Raw genomic sequence first — 15573 nt, 5'->3', positions numbered from 1 at the left:
ATGCAATGACAGGGAACTGGTGCCAAGGAGTCATGTGTGCACTTCAATCTTTTGTTTGTTTACCTTGTCCATATGCATGCATCTCTATCTCCCTTCCCCTGTTCTGTCCTGTTCCTCGCTGCATGTAGCTCATGTGACCTCGGCAATGTTAATATCTCTGAGGAAATGGCCAAAAGCGGGGCATGCAAAGCAGTGGCGATGAGCGCCGACTTCGGCCCATCTATGAAGCGTAGCCAAAGGTAGCTATGCTGAAAATGACTCTCCCCTTTAGCTGACCTCCCCACCTTCTAAAAAATGGAGGAGCTTTTTTCCAGGCACACCTCAGGTCTACTGAAATCTCACTAAGACAAGATCACATTGATAACTCACCCCTTGTAGATCAAATAATCATATTATATTCTGTGACTATTCTAATCCAATAAACTAGTCTACTTAATTCTGTGACTAGCCCATTAGTTAATGGGTATGACAAGAACAATGCATCCATTCTTATGTAATGAAAGTATTTTTAACTTGTGTAATGTTCAGTTGCATGTATGTTGTGACATCTACATTTAGTGTGGATGTTTGCATAAAACAAGACTTGATTTTGTTTTCCTGAATATTGTATTTGCCTACAGATGCATTCATATATTACAATATGAATGTATCTTGTAATATATTATATTACATTACAGCATATAAAAGCAAAGTGTTCAAGAGGCTTTGCCCTGATGTTCTGACATCCTGAGGATATAACACGATGCTGACACATTTAGTCTTTTTACCCCAATTATAATGTTTAACAGCACACTTTAACACATGAGCCCGCCATCTTCAAGTTGAGAGTGTTAACAACTGTCTATACTTAGAGCACGGAATGAGCTTTGAGTTTAATTTGAGCATCTGTCTGACATTCTTTCAGACAGCATTGCACTTCAATCAGCAACACATTTCCTGCTCATCCTTTACCCATTGATATTCTGGCCCAGCACAACCAGCCCGTTGATGCTTCTCTTCCCATCCATCTCTCTCCCTTGTCTCTGGCAGCCAGGAGAAGGTGGCCTGTGTTAGAGTCAATATGGACACCACCGAGGCAGGAGGGCAGAGTTCAGCCTTGGAGACGGCCTTGTGATTGAGGAGACCTTTGTCCTACCACCCCCTAACCCCACAGAGGGCCACTCTGTTACAGTGAGCAAGGTGAGCTAGACCTGGAGCAGAGAAGTTAGACTGGTCTCTGGAGAAGCCCCTTTTGTGTGTCTCCTCGGTCAACAGTTGAGCTCCAGTTACCTCCAGTGGTCCAGTGTAGTTCTGGGGATCCCGAGGCCCCCTCAGCACACAGAGGACTAACTTACTTGCAGTGGAGAGCACATTGCTAGGATATAAATGAACCAGACTGACACTGCCCACCGACCCCCACCATTTTGGATCATACTCCAATGTGAACCAATTATTTCCCACCCATTGCCACAGCTGCCAAAAGATGGGGCCACCACTGCCACACTGATGCGGAATCTTCTTCGATTGTCATGTATGCGTGAATTTACTTAATTTTAAAAGGTATATTTTCTCATCAAAATTTGAAGCGATATTTTGTAAAAATTAAATAAATTAAGATTCACATCCTGAGACATTCTGGTCTCTGTCAAATAATATATATTTACTTTAAATGTACTATACACAAACCAGCTACACCAGCTCCAGAAGCATGTCACTTAAGCAATGATTCAGGTTGTTATTTCTGTGATTTCAACCGTGCAAACTGGTTACATCATGACGAGACACTGGTGATCTAAACTGTTGCAAACCAAAAAAAGAATGTAGACATTCAAGCATCTATACCCCATAATCTTTCTTGGTTGTGAAACATTGACAGAAAGGTTGGGAGTGGCAACCTCTTTTTACTGCCCTTGTACTGTATCCGTACTGTATACTCTGCAAGTTGCATTCTCAGTATTGATATCGCTGCTCAGATCAAGTTGTTGAGTAATTTTTTTGTTTGTCACTGTTGTGCTGTTTTAGTGGAATTGTGTGCTTTTTATGTTTTAATGGACAATTTAAAAAAATACTAATTTAAGGTTAAGGAAGTGATGATATGAATATTACAATAAGCACATTAAATTTGTTTGCCAGTAGGAATTAGTGCACAGGCCTGAATTGAGTTAAAAACATTGAATCTGAAGATTCACAGAACTGTTGCTGAAATGTCTAGAAAAAGCAACGACTCAGGAATCTACATGATTTCTGATTGTGGAAAGTTCTTTACTCTCATTTGTCTCACTACTCATACCGTATTTCAATAGAATAGCGTATTTCTCTATTGTTGGGACAATTTTTTTGATAAACAGAAAAAAAACCCCATCTAAATTACTGTGCCGTTCAGTTTTCTTCTAATAGCAATGAACGTTATTCTGTGCAGTAAAACTGTATTGTACAAATTATGCTGCACATGTTTTAATACTTGTCACATGTAAAAAGTAAGTTCAGTATTACAGACATTTCCAAAAAATGAGTCGTAAAATGTATTGCAATTATATATTTCTAATTTGCTTAGCACACATGCTCCTGATTTAGCAATAATAGACGAGTGATGTGAGTACAAAGCGATGTGTGGAGTGATGGTTCTATTGAGCTGTCTAGGGGGTTTGTCAAACCCCATCCACTTTGTGTGTCTGCTCTATTGACTATGTTAGTGTGTCGCTGATTTATACAGACAATAGCTTATGTGCCTTGTGAATGCTCTTTGTGTCTTTTAGTCATACTGTAATCAAACTTTTCAGGTAGTACATACAAACACACAGCAGTAATGATCTGAATGTTTTTGTGAAAATCATATCCTCTTCAACCAAACCGGCAAACTGAACTGATTAATAAGTTACAAATATTAACTCATTAGTACTTCATTGTACCCATTTTCTGTCAAGATATGTACTGTATGTTTATGTCACAGATGTAGTGTTTGTTCACAAATAGGAAGAACTGTAATGTACTGTAATCAAATAGATTGTTTTATGCAATATCAGTGAATGTGCACCGAATTACTGCAACTTTAATAACACTGGTGAAAATGACAGAAGCCTGGTACATTTTTTTTTTTTTTTTACAAAATAATAATTTGAATAATTTTAGTTTGAACAGAATTCAGATAAAATGTTGGCTATTTCAAGTCATTACAAATATTGTCTTGGTGATCCTATATGTGCGAAGTAGGTACCACAATTCAATGTAGAACACAAATGGTATTGCAGTGCAATGGATTCGATGTTTATTATATGATCTGTACCATAGAAACAGGGTGTTCTTTAGGATAATATGCCATTTAGCAGACGGTTTTTCCCAAAGCAACTTTAGCAGACGGTTTTTCCCAAAGCAACAAGTCATGCGGGCATACATTTTACGTTTGGGTGGTCCAGGGAATTGAACCCACCACCCTGGCGTTACAAGCACCATGCTCTACCAACTGAGCTACAAAGGACCACTTTAGGACCATATACAGTGGGGCAAAAAAGTATTTAGTCAGCCACCAATTGTGCATGTTCTCCCACTTAAAAAGATGAGGCCTGTAATTTTCATCATAGGTACACTTCAACTATGACAGACAAAATGAGAAAAAAAACTGAAAATAATTGTAGGATTTTTAATGAATTTATTTGCAAATTATGGTGGAAAATAAGTATTTGTTCACCTACAAACAAGCAAGATTTCTGGCTCTCACAGACCTGTAACTTCTTCTTTAAGAGGCTACTCTGTCCTCCACTCGTTACCTGTATTAATGGCACCTGTTTGAACTTGTTATCAGTATAAAAGACACCTGTCCACAACCTCAAACTGTCACACTCCAAACTCCACTATGGCCAAGACCAAAGAGCTGTCAAAGGACACCAGAAACAAAATTGTAGACCTGCACCAGGCTGGGAAGACTGAATCTGCAATAGGTAAGCAGCTTGGTTTGAAGAAATCAACTGTGGGAGCAATTATTAGGAAATGGAAGACATACAAGACCACTGATAATCTCCCTCGATCTAGGGCTCCACGCACGATCTTACAACGTGGGGTCAAAATGATCACAAGAACGGTGAGCAAAAATCCCAGAACCACACGGGGGGCCTAGTGAATGATCTGCAGAGAGCTGGGACCAAAGTAACAAAGCCTACCATCAGTAACACACTATGCCGCCAGGGACTCAAATCCTGCAGTGCCAGACGTGCCCCCCTGCTTAAGCCGGTACATGTCCAGGCCCGTTTGCTAGAGAGCATTTGGATGATCCAGAAGAAGATTGGGAGAATGTCATATGGTCAGATGAAACCAAAATAGAACATTTTGGTAAAAACTCAACTCGTCGTGTTTGGAGGACAAAGAATGCTGAGTTGCATCCAAAGAACACCATACCTACTGTGAAGCATGGGGGTGGAAACATCATGCTTTGGGGCTGTTTTTCTGCAAAGGGACCAGGACGACTGATCCGTGTAAAGGAAAGAATGAATGGAGCAATGTATCGTGAGATTTTGAGTGAAAACCTCCTTCCATCAGCAAGGGCATTGAAGATGAAACGTGGCTGGGTCTTTCAGCATGACAATGATCCCAAACACACCGCCTGGGCAACGAAGGAGTGGCTTCGTAAGAAGCATTTCAAGGTCCTGGAGTGGCCTAGCCAGTCTCCAGATCTCAACCCCATAGAAAATCTTTGGAGGAAGTTGAAAGTCCATGTTGCCCAGCAACAGCGCCAAAACATCACTGCTCTCTAGAGGAGATCTGCATGGAGGAATGGGCCAAAATACCAGCAAGTGTGTGAAAACCTTGTGAAGACTTACAGAAAACATTTGACCTCTGTCATTGCCAACAAAGGGTATATAACAAAGTATTGAGATAAATCTTTGTTATTGACCAAATACGTATTTTCCACCATAATTTGCAAATAAATTCATTAAAAATCCTACAATGTGATTTTCTGGATTTTTTTTGTAATTTTGTCTGTCATAGTTGATGATTTTTTTTAAATTTATTTTTATTTTACCTTTATTTAACCAGGCAAGTCAGTTAAGAACACATTCTTATTTTCAATGATGGCCTGGGAACAGTGGGTTAACTGCCTGTTCAGGGGCAGAACGACAGATTTGTACCTTGTCAGCTTGGGGTTTGAACTCGCAACCTTCCGGTTACTAGTCCAACGCTCTAACCACTAGGCTACGCGGCCTCATCTTTTTAAGTGGGAGAACTTGCACACTTGGTGGCTGACTAAATACTTTTTTCCCCCACTGTATTACACTGACCTCACTACTGCTGTCAGTCAAGCACAGAAAATACTCCTGTCATGTTGTTGAATACCATACCATAACAGGATGTAAAAAAAAAAAACTTTTTACTTTGCTGATAGAAAGCAATAAAAAGTGTGTAAAATGTCTTCTCTCTCCATATTTAACTGAGTCGCAATTCACACCATGTGAAAGTACACAGTGCACAATACGCAGAGCTTTTTAAGGTGTTCAAGAGAAATGTGTTGTCCTGTAGAGAAGAAAAAAGACACACTATTGAAATTGAACATGTTTAATCAAAATTATGTCCCTATATTAAAAGGTCCTATTTGGCATCTTTGGGGATTTTCAGCACCTTGTAGACTTTATTCTCGAACATTGTGGTGAAGTGAGGTCGGGAGTCGATGGATAGGAGGGTACATAGCGGCAACTTTCCTCTGTTCTCCTGATCCTCCACGTCCCAGATCTCAGGCATGCTGCAGCCTGGCCTGTGAAGTATAGCACAGTTAGATTGGAATCCGAGATTGAGAGAACATAGTACTACAGGGCTTCGTTCATTTGGAACCAAAAGGAAGAAAACAGACTGAAACGGGGAGGGAAAGTGGCTAATAAGAAACCTGTTTTAATTTTCTATTGCAAAATGTTTTGCTATGGTATGCTTTATAATACCACCATGTTTACCTGGAGCGTCGGTTACACCAGGAGTCCTCCAGGATGAAATAGTCTGCCTGCAGCTGCATCAGATTCCTCTTCACCTCCTTGGCCGGTTTACGGCTGTACATGGTGTACACCAACTTGGTTCTCTCCCTGTGGGAATATGTTAGACGTAACTTACTGACAAACACAATGGGTGGTGTCTCATCAGATATTGTTGCAAAGTATAACCCATAGGGGAATTGTAGCAGTCTTACTTCTGCCAAGTGTCCTCGTAGTGGGGATGATTCACGATGGCTCTACCAGTGGACAGTTTCACACTCGCCATGGTTGGCATGGAGCCAGCAAACACAGCATCTTGGAACACACACAATTTAATTTCCCTTTTTGCAGCCCATTCCTTGTATCCCTCAATAAATTTTTTGCATTACAAAAATTACACTAATTCAGATCTATCCTAGATAGTAATGCATCTACAGAGCTTAGCAGCAACTGAACTGGCTCAGCCTACAACTGTATGCCCACCAATCTTATGCCCCTGAAAAGCACACGCTAGGAATAAGTCCTAACGTGACATGACTCACTGGGCATGGTGTTGGTATTGATCCACTCCAGGAGCTGCTCTTGAGGCAGGTTGCTGAAGTCTCCTACGATTCCTCGCTGGCTCTGGAAGTTGGCCACGCCCTGGATGGCCATGATGGACAGGATGCCAAACACAGTGATGTGGCACTTGAAGTGTTCCCCTATCCAGCCAAACAACTGCGGAGCATTGGAGAACATGTATACCGGCAGATCAATGAAGACCCAGCGTAGATCATTTATCAGGCAGTCTTTATTAGAAATCCATTCACAAGGACATTTGATTTGGAGAATGTTTTTCATTATGATCTGCTCTGACTGCCTGCATAAGAGTCCAGTTACTAACCCTAATGCTGGTGGAGTACAAATAAGAGATTAATTGGTTTCATTGCACTAGTCATCTGTCCGCTCTTTACGCTAGATCAGCATGGCTTCTATAGCTGGTATGATGGAGGTCAATTAAGGAAAATGGAAAGTGATCCATGTGATTTCTATTGTCTATGCCTGTCTGTTTGTCAGTGTCTTGTCTACAGACATCTCACCTGTCTAGAGCAGATCAGGGAGGCCATGAGGCACATCAGCGGGGCCAGGAAGAGTTTGATTCTCATGACCAAGATCGCCAGCACGGCAAAGGCCACCAGCTGCAGACTATGGTACACCATCTGACACACGCACGCACACAGGGAAACACAGTGGAAGTTATGAGCGCTGTAATGATTCATGAGTCATTGTGCCTTCAAAGAAAACAGCTGCTAATATGGGCTGTGATGTTGGTTTGAAAGTGAAAATAAGTAGCTAAGTTAGCTTACCTCCCCATTAGCAAACTGTGCCATCCTAAAAAATGATAGAAAATGTTTGCATGAGGAAGCTATCAGAGATCTGTAGGTGGCGCTAGTGTCCAGCGAATATAATACTTAATGCTACTTGTTGGATTGGAAGACTTACTGCTCAGTGTCAATATCGACGTCTTCTTTAGAGTCAACTCTTTCGTGCCTAAGAGATCTCCAGACTTCTTTGATTGCCTTCAAAGGAATTATTTATAATACTACAATATACACTCAAATGGACTTAAATGAGCTGCAATGTCAAAATCGAGAATAATGTGTCTCACCTTTCCAGAAATGATGGCTACAATAACTATGTTTACCGGGAGTATCAATGTCTTAACGTATCCCAACAAAGTCTGGAAACAGAATACAGTATAAGAAAAGCATTTAGGGGGAAAAAAAAGAAAAAAAATCAACAACCAAATAGTAGTGTCAAAAGTAAGCTTGGAGGCAGCACTGATGAAATTAAACCTACCTCCAGCTCCATAAAGTCGAACTCTGCAGCACAGGTGTACATCAACGTGTGGAAATCCTTGTAGTTGGTCAACTTGGATCTGATCAAGTTGCCAATGTGAGCCTGTGGGAAATATAGAGAAACGCACGGTGAGGTTAAAGTCATACAGACATTCACACCTTCATATGGAAGCATTTGAAACAGGAATTGACATTAAATGAGTAGACTCCATCAGTGAAAGAGAAAGGAAGGAGGAATACATTGTGGGGAACAAAGAACATTTGACTTCATGGGTCACTCAGAGCCCACATTAAGATCATGCTGAACAGACTTTCATCTAAGAACTTACATCATTGGACGCTCCGAGGATGAACGACATGAAGAATTTGAGAAGCACAGTGGAGGTAAACCAGGCAATACCTTGAACAAACTGAGGATTTAGAGAGGAAAAAGTTAACATTCAAAACCTGTTATATGTTGCACTGTGCCACTAAATAATGCTGTGTAATTGCATGTTACGATTGGGGGTAGAGTGGAGACCCTTGGGATGGTATAATACCATGGAAATTCAATATATTTCTCTTAAAGTCATGGAAAAATGGCAAATTCTGAGGAACGTAGTTTCACCAATTAACCCCAGCATGTAACTAAATAACTAACATTATTATACACAAATTATTCAAATAGGATTTCATACAATTGTGACGATTCCAAGTTTGCAGACTCTTGTGATATCGTCTCTCAGTGCGATGAGGGCCTGGAAAACACCACCATACAGGTATGAGGAGTGACAGAATGACACTTGTGTATTCAGGCATTTCAGTCTATTTCCCAGTCAACTCACCCAGCCAGCAACCAGGGAAGAAATGTAAAAAGATGTCAAAAGTTCCAATTTCCCAAACAGCATGACAAAGCAGATGGCAAATGAAGCCTGAAAGGAGAAATAAATAACTTTTGTCCAGCAAATCAAAATACAGTGATCCATCATCATAGCATAATTGATGAACATTGTTCATGTTGAAACTGTTCTATCACCAATTTCACAACCATAGCGGATGCTAGTATGTTTCTAAGCCTTAAACCTGTGACGATCATGTCTGAATATCAATTCAGTAGTAATACTTACCAAATGCACAACAAGTAGTGATTTCATCTTGGAAGTGGAGAGATAGCCCATAAAATTACAGGCAAACAGGCATACAATCTGAAGAGGCAGACAAAATAGGCATTTCAATTCATTGTCACTGTTATTGTACAGCTAAGGAGCTTCAGTACAATAACAGAATCTTTTACGATGACTGGTACATCCACAGGAACGTTACCAGGCTATTTTCCAGTCATGCATTTTTACCTCGGTGTGTGGATTTATTTACCTGAGTTAGCAAAACAAACTGGGCAAATGGCCAAGGAAGAAGGAACAACACATTGCAAGCACCAAGAGCTACTAGGGATCTTCTTTCAAGTTTGGAATGCCTACAAAATCATACAAAGACAACAGTATTATTTGCATTTATACATTTTCAGTGACATACACTGGGTGTACAAAACATTAGGAACAACTGATCTTTCCATGACATGGCTGACCAGGTGAACTCAGGTGAAAGCTATGATCCCTTGTTAAATCCACTTCAATTAGTTTAGATGAAGGGGAGGAGACAGGTTAAAGAAGGATTTTTAAGCTTAGAGACAATTTAGACATGGATTGTGTATATGTGCCATTCATATAGTGCGAATGGGCAAGACAAAATATTTAAGTGCCTTTGAACAGGGTATGGTAGTAGGTGCCAGACACACCGGTTTGAGGGTGTCAAGAACTGCAACGATGCTAGGTTTTTCACACCCAACAGTTTCCTGTGTTTTATCAAGAATGGTCCACCACCCAAAGGACATCCAGCCAACTTGACATAACTGTGGATTGGAGTCAACTTGTGCCAGCATCCCTGTGGAACGCTTCCGACACCATGTATAGTCCATGCCCCGATGAATTGAGACTGTTCTGAGGGCAAAAAAGGGCGCAGCTCAATATTAGGAAGGTGTTCCTAATGTTTTGTACACTAATATATATAAATGTATCTCAGCTATAAAACACAGATAGGACTTTGAAAAGAGTGGTGAAACCCAAGATGATGGTAAATGGTTTAGATCAAAGGCATGTAAACTGAATATACCTGAGAATGCGTGTTAACAGCAGCATCTGCAGGACAAAGAAGGGATAGGAGAAGCTCTCCCTCAGCGGTGGAGTCCACATGACCCGAGTACTCTGGAATACATAGCATGAGTTAAGATAGCATTCACCACCAGCCAACCGCCATGATGATCTAAGTTTACATACACTGTATGAAACAATCAAATGACATTCATCTCAAAGAAAACATTAATTGTACAGTGAGGAAACTTTAATATGGATTGCACTATGAGAACACAGCTCCAAACTGCAAAACTCTCACCTCTCCATGGTTGAAGAAGAGACACAGGACAGTGACGACCCCTCCAAGACGACTGCCACTGGAAAGAAACCCCACCCCCCCCAAAAAAACATCAGATTGTCTTCTAGAGTGGCAAGGGGCACTAAAACAGAATGGATACCCAAGATGATGGTTTTATGGTATACCATAGTGATAAACTAGCCTGGGTACCAGTCTATTTGTGCCATCATGCAAATCCTTGTCATGGCTTACATGACAGCATGGAGTACGCAACAAAACAAACAGATCTGGGACCAGGCTAGTGAGAAACCAACAACAGTTTAAGAACTCATTACCTTAGGTAAGTCCCGTAGATGTAGAACAGGCTCATCATTACCCCATTAAGCAGGAAGACACAGGAGACATAGAAGTAGGCTGCATCCCCCATGCCTAAAAGTGGGAGAAAATTATATTCTCAGTGTCAATTTACTGTGCCTCCCAGTCCTGACAGTGTGACACACTATATTACTACAAGACACTATTTACAATGCATAGTAGGGTTGGGCGGTTTCCAGATCTTCAAACCACCATACCGTTTCTGTACATTACCGGTGTATACAGTATTATTGGAAGTGGACACAAGGGGTGCTATAAGAAATGTTAAATAACAATTTAGCCAACAGGGATCTTGATCCAGGAGGGGATTTAATGTCTCTAGTCTGGGTACCAGTCTTTTTAGCTAACATTCTACTTCTTCTACTCACTGAGCTCGAGCTGTTTTGCAAGGAGGAATGGGAAAACATTTCAGTCTCTCGATGTGCAAAACTGATAGAGACATACCCCAAGCGACTTACTGCTGTAATCGCAGCAAAAGGTGGCGCTACAAAGTATTAACTTAAGGGTGCTGAATAATTTTGCACGCCCAATTTTTCAGTTTTTGATTTGTTAAAAAAGTTTGAAATATCCAATAAATGTCGTTCCACTTCATGATTGTGTCCCACTTGTTGTTGATTCTTCACAAAAAAATACAGTTTTATATCTTTATGTTTGAAGCCTGAAATGTGGCAAAAGGTCGCAAAGTTCAAGGGGGTCGAATACTTTCGCAAGGCACTGTAGTTGCTGTCGTCTACTTCGAGAACACACTCATGCATCTTTCACAGCAAAGAAAGACAGAGCTAGCGATATAGCGGTATAACTCAATAACTAATTCACCATTTGTCACAGAAACAAACTAGGTATGATTTATTCTATAAATGTCTAGCATACTTTTACAACCTTTGTTTTGAGGACAAATTCCAGTTTTGATTTGATAGAGGGCATGTAGTCTATCAAATTTTTATTTCTATCAAATCAAAACTGGAATCTTTCCTCAAAACAAAGGTTGGAAAAAGTATGCTAGACATTTATAGAATAAATTATACATAGTTTGATACTTCTGTTATTGATTTATACAGTTTTAAATGGCATTTGATAGATTTGATGTATTTCTATCAAGTCAAAACTGGAATTTGTCCTCAAAACAAAGGTTGTAAAAGTATGCTAGACATTTATAGAATAAATCATTTAAATGTTTATGTTTCTGTGCGAATCAATTAATTATTTATAGATTTTTACAATTTTAAAATGGCTTTTGGCGAATGTCTGTTGAATGTCCAAATGTGTGAATATAAAACCAACTTTACCTTGGTCGCAGGCAGGCAGACAGACTGTCGGAACCATGCACATAGCAAGATACAGGTGACCATAATATAGCCTATGTCTTGTATAGCAATGCCTCGTAAATTCACCAAAAGTATATTAAAGTATATATTAGGCTATCAATGACTATGGCTAAGCTATTCTTCATACTGCCAGTGAATTGAAATTGAACATCTCCAAATGCATCAGTTTAATTAGGTGCAATAAAAAGTATTGTGTCTATAGTTTATTTAATGAAACCCTGGCTGACTGTTGATGTCCTAGGCCAAGGCTCTCCAACCTTGTTCCTGGAGAGCTACCGTCCTGTAGTTTTTCGCTCCAACCCCAGTTGTAACTAACTAGACTCAGTTGATAAACTATCTAATTATTGAATCAGATGCACTAGATTAGGGTTGGAGTGAACCTACAGGAAGGTAGCTCTCCACGAACAGGGTCGGAGAACTCTGTCCCAGGCAATAGATCTCAAAGCAGGTCGTCCGCGCAAACATTTTGGGAAATGGCAAGTTCACTTTCTCATCCATAAACACATCTCAAGTGCAAATATGGTTCAGCAGCTTAATTATTATGATCACATTTCATCAATTGAAATATTATGGGAACATCTATACATTTGGCAGCCAAGCACGAGTTATCAGTGTACCTACCCTATGACGTTAAAATATCTTCACGCCTACACTAAAAACCTCCAGGCTTCCGTCATATAAGAGTAAATTATATTTGAAACATTTTGGAATTACAGGGGGGGAAATGTATCTTGTGTGAATCGTCCTCTGGAATAACGCACATGCTTGGATAATAATTACAAAACCAACGTCTCTAGTAATACCCATCCGAATAGGACTATAACATGGCAAAGAATAGGTTTATCAGCGTAGTGCGTTGCATCATCCCATGTCGTGTGATCCATCAAGACTGCACACAGCAGAAATATCACTGAAATATTCTAGTTCCTACACATCAACTATATTCAAACAAAATAGGCCTTTTATGGGCTAAGTAGATGACCAAATGGGCAGCATCATGCTCATGTCAGTCCCCTAGAACGCAAATGTAGCCTTCCTGGTGGGACTCTGCAGTAGTGAAATGATGTGTACCTGTGCACATCCGTTTCAGCGTGTTTTTTTCCCCGGAGTCGAGCACAGTCGACTCCAACCGCAGTTGACTACTTTTCGACTCCAGCCACAGGAGTCAGAGTCGGAGTCGTGCATGACTACTCCATGTCATTGCCAAAGAGGCAATCTCAACGTTCAATATGCAGCTGGATTGATGGTGGAGTTTCTCATTGGTTGTTGGAAATATTTTCCATGACAACATGAATTAGAATTATTACAAAGTCAAAAAACAAACATTTAGCTGTTAGCTAGGCAAGTTGTTGTATTTTGAGGCTTAGCAAAGAGGTTTTGTGGTTGGAATTGCAGTACATATTTAGTTTGAGAATTTAGAGGTGAGCTAGCAACTTTTGAGACTGGTTTCCTCTGGACAAACAAAAAATGGTTGCTTAGCAACCGGATACCAACCTGTTCTGTGGAGAACAAAAGTGCGAGTTCCAATATTTTGATTATCTTTGTGATTGGAAGTTAGGTGTGAGGGTTATCGAATCAGGATCATCAACTCTGTTCTCCTCGAGCTCATTAATGATGTAATGTTCATATTTGACGATGGCAGAAAGGCCAGTCTCTTTTCAAATGACAAGGAGTGGCAAGGAGTGGAATGTTAGCTAAAGAGACTGTACTCAGCAAGGCACTCAGGCTAGAATGCCTCTCCTGTAACCAAGAAGCTAGGTATTAACATCTAGCCAATTAGCTAGCAAGTTAGCAAACCAAATGCAAAGCTGGAGCCCTGAGCTGGATATAATTTATTTGACACATCCTAGATTCCTTATAGTTAGGTGGGGTAGCCCCCAACCCCAAAATCATACGTTCACTATTTCGAAATATACCGTATACCGGTGTATCGCCCAAGCCTAACGCAGTTATTTTCTAGGAGTAGTTGTACCTTCACAGCTCTCTACTGGATTCAGTCCATCTGCTCTGTTGACATTCCAACATGCCTTGGTGGGGATTCCAAAGAAGTCCATGGTGCCAGTGTAAATCCTGAACAGGCTGCCAAGGAAAACCTATCAACAGAGAGGGGATCACTGGAATAAACACTCTGTAACAAAGAAACGGAAGAACAATACAATGTTTTTGAGATCCACCGCACTGCACAATTAAATGATCGCCATTGTTTCTTTTTTGTCTTCATTTGGTGAAATAAATAAATGTCTGCACTTGCATATTTATAAAATGCAAAAATCTTGCTTGCAAAATAATGACATAGTTCCAGCTCCTATAGTACCTCTGGGTACAGATTGAACCTCTTCAGAGCATTGACAACAAGAGGATACTCAGAGAACCTGTCGTTCATGATCAGGTGGAGACCATGCAAAAAGGATGGCGCATTGATGAAGACCTTGAAATAGGAATAATACAGACCCTGCAAAATAAAACCAACATGTGAGTGAACTAGATGCTGAAATTGCAGATGAGCCTATTTTTGTAACAATGTGTCCATTTCTTTCAATAACACAGGATGTCAAATCTAAAGCCCCCTTGGAATGGCACATGTGTGAAGCAGTGAAGGACAAATTGGCCCATCTCAACATTCCTCTTACCATTTCAGTGCGGAAAGCCATTTCTTTTTCAATCGAAGATAGGTGTGAAAAGTGTTTGTCATTTTCAAAGAGGTTTGTTAGATGAGCCCTAAACAAAGTTTTAGACATCACATCAGCAAGGGGAAGTGTCTGTCTGTCAGACTGAATGACTTGACTGAATGAAGTATAGGCCTAATCCTTTAGACTAATGACGTCCACATTTCTACATCTGGCCAGCATTGGTAGGTTATAACAACATACTACTAGTACCTGGATAGTGAACTTACCAATGCAGAAGTCCAGCCAAGACAGCTGTCAAAAAGATGTACACAGGTTTGTCATCAAAAAATGAATGCGCAGTCATAGGCTGATGAATAACGTTAACGATTACGTTCATTAATAGATGAGGCAACTATTGAAACTTACCAATAATGACTGTGATTCCAATGTTCATAAAATATCGCACAGTTATGCCTACTTTATCTCGAATAAAATCAGAGTCAGACCCGTCAGAAACGCCATCTTCGGTTTGCAAAACGCAGAGAGAAACACATTTTCGTGCTTTTCGTTTGTTGACATGAAGAGCAAATGCAACGCGTTTACCCTTTCCATCATTTGGGATGTCTTTGGTTGAGTTGAACAATTCCTCGTCGTCACTTTCAGGGCAAAACTGGGCCTCGTCGCCTGACCGGCGAGTCTTCATAGCCATGTTTTCAGACTCCGAGTATGCCTCAAAATATGACATAAGTGGTAGATACACCAGGTAGGAACTCGTTTGAGTATTTTCAATTGTTATTTTCTTTGTCAAAAGTTAAAGAAAATGAGCTAACGTTAGTTTGCTAAATGCCATTTTTCTGGCCACTCAAGTTCAAAGGACGCACCGCAATTGAACTAGCAACCATGGAAACCCAGGATCAGCATTCTTCTAAAACGGTTCTGCTGCGCAGTCATTTATGAATGCGTATTAAAAACATGAGCTAATATTCATGTCTGGGTTGAAAGGGTCGCGTATCACGTGGTTCTGAATCACTAGTCAAAGGGAACGCGTACCACACTTGTGGCATACCACATTCACCATATGGTGTGATTGGTA

The 15573-nt window shown here is 40.4% G+C and overlaps 2 protein-coding genes across 6 annotated transcripts in view; one reads left to right on the top strand and one right to left on the bottom strand.

The window, feature by feature from the left end:
* The window catches only part of LOC115128227 (sodium bicarbonate cotransporter 3-like), a 60731-nt gene extending 55351 nt beyond the window's left edge, over positions 1–5380 (top strand). For 3 of the 5 annotated variants that reach the window (XM_029657896.2, XM_029657899.2, XM_065017667.1), the window contains 2 exons: positions 129–239; positions 1030–5380. In XM_029657896.2, coding sequence (XP_029513756.2) covers positions 129–239; positions 1030–1114 — 196 coding nt within the window. In that variant the 3' untranslated portion in view covers positions 1115–5380. The remainder of the gene's footprint in view (positions 1–128; positions 240–1029) is intronic. The other 2 variants (XM_029657897.2, XM_029657898.2) reach the window with 1 other exon arrangement.
* Positions 5381–5507: 127 nt separating this feature from the next.
* On the bottom strand, positions 5508–15489 carry LOC115128226 (protein C-mannosyl-transferase DPY19L1-like). The gene is made up of 22 exons (XM_029657895.2): positions 14907–15489; positions 14768–14792; positions 14502–14589; positions 14186–14323; positions 13844–13964; positions 10507–10600; positions 10193–10250; positions 9914–10005; positions 9119–9218; positions 8872–8949; positions 8590–8676; positions 8443–8502; positions 8095–8175; positions 7767–7868; positions 7576–7647; positions 7410–7486; positions 7274–7298; positions 7007–7126; positions 6470–6644; positions 6143–6242; positions 5913–6038; positions 5508–5719 (listed from the first exon to the last, which is right to left on the bottom strand). Exons 1-22 carry the CDS (start codon positions 15223–15225, stop codon positions 5557–5559), a joined length of 2301 nt encoding a protein of 766 aa, XP_029513755.2. The 5' UTR covers positions 15226–15489; the 3' UTR covers positions 5508–5556.
* Positions 15490–15573: the final 84 nt, after the last annotated feature.

This window comes from Oncorhynchus nerka, linkage group LG4, assembly GCF_034236695.1.
Source record: "Oncorhynchus nerka isolate Pitt River linkage group LG4, Oner_Uvic_2.0, whole genome shotgun sequence".
Lineage (NCBI taxonomy): Eukaryota > Metazoa > Chordata > Actinopteri > Salmoniformes > Salmonidae > Oncorhynchus > Oncorhynchus nerka.
Note: the sequence above shows the minus strand (reverse complement) of the source record. Positions and strands in the feature narration are given on the sequence as shown.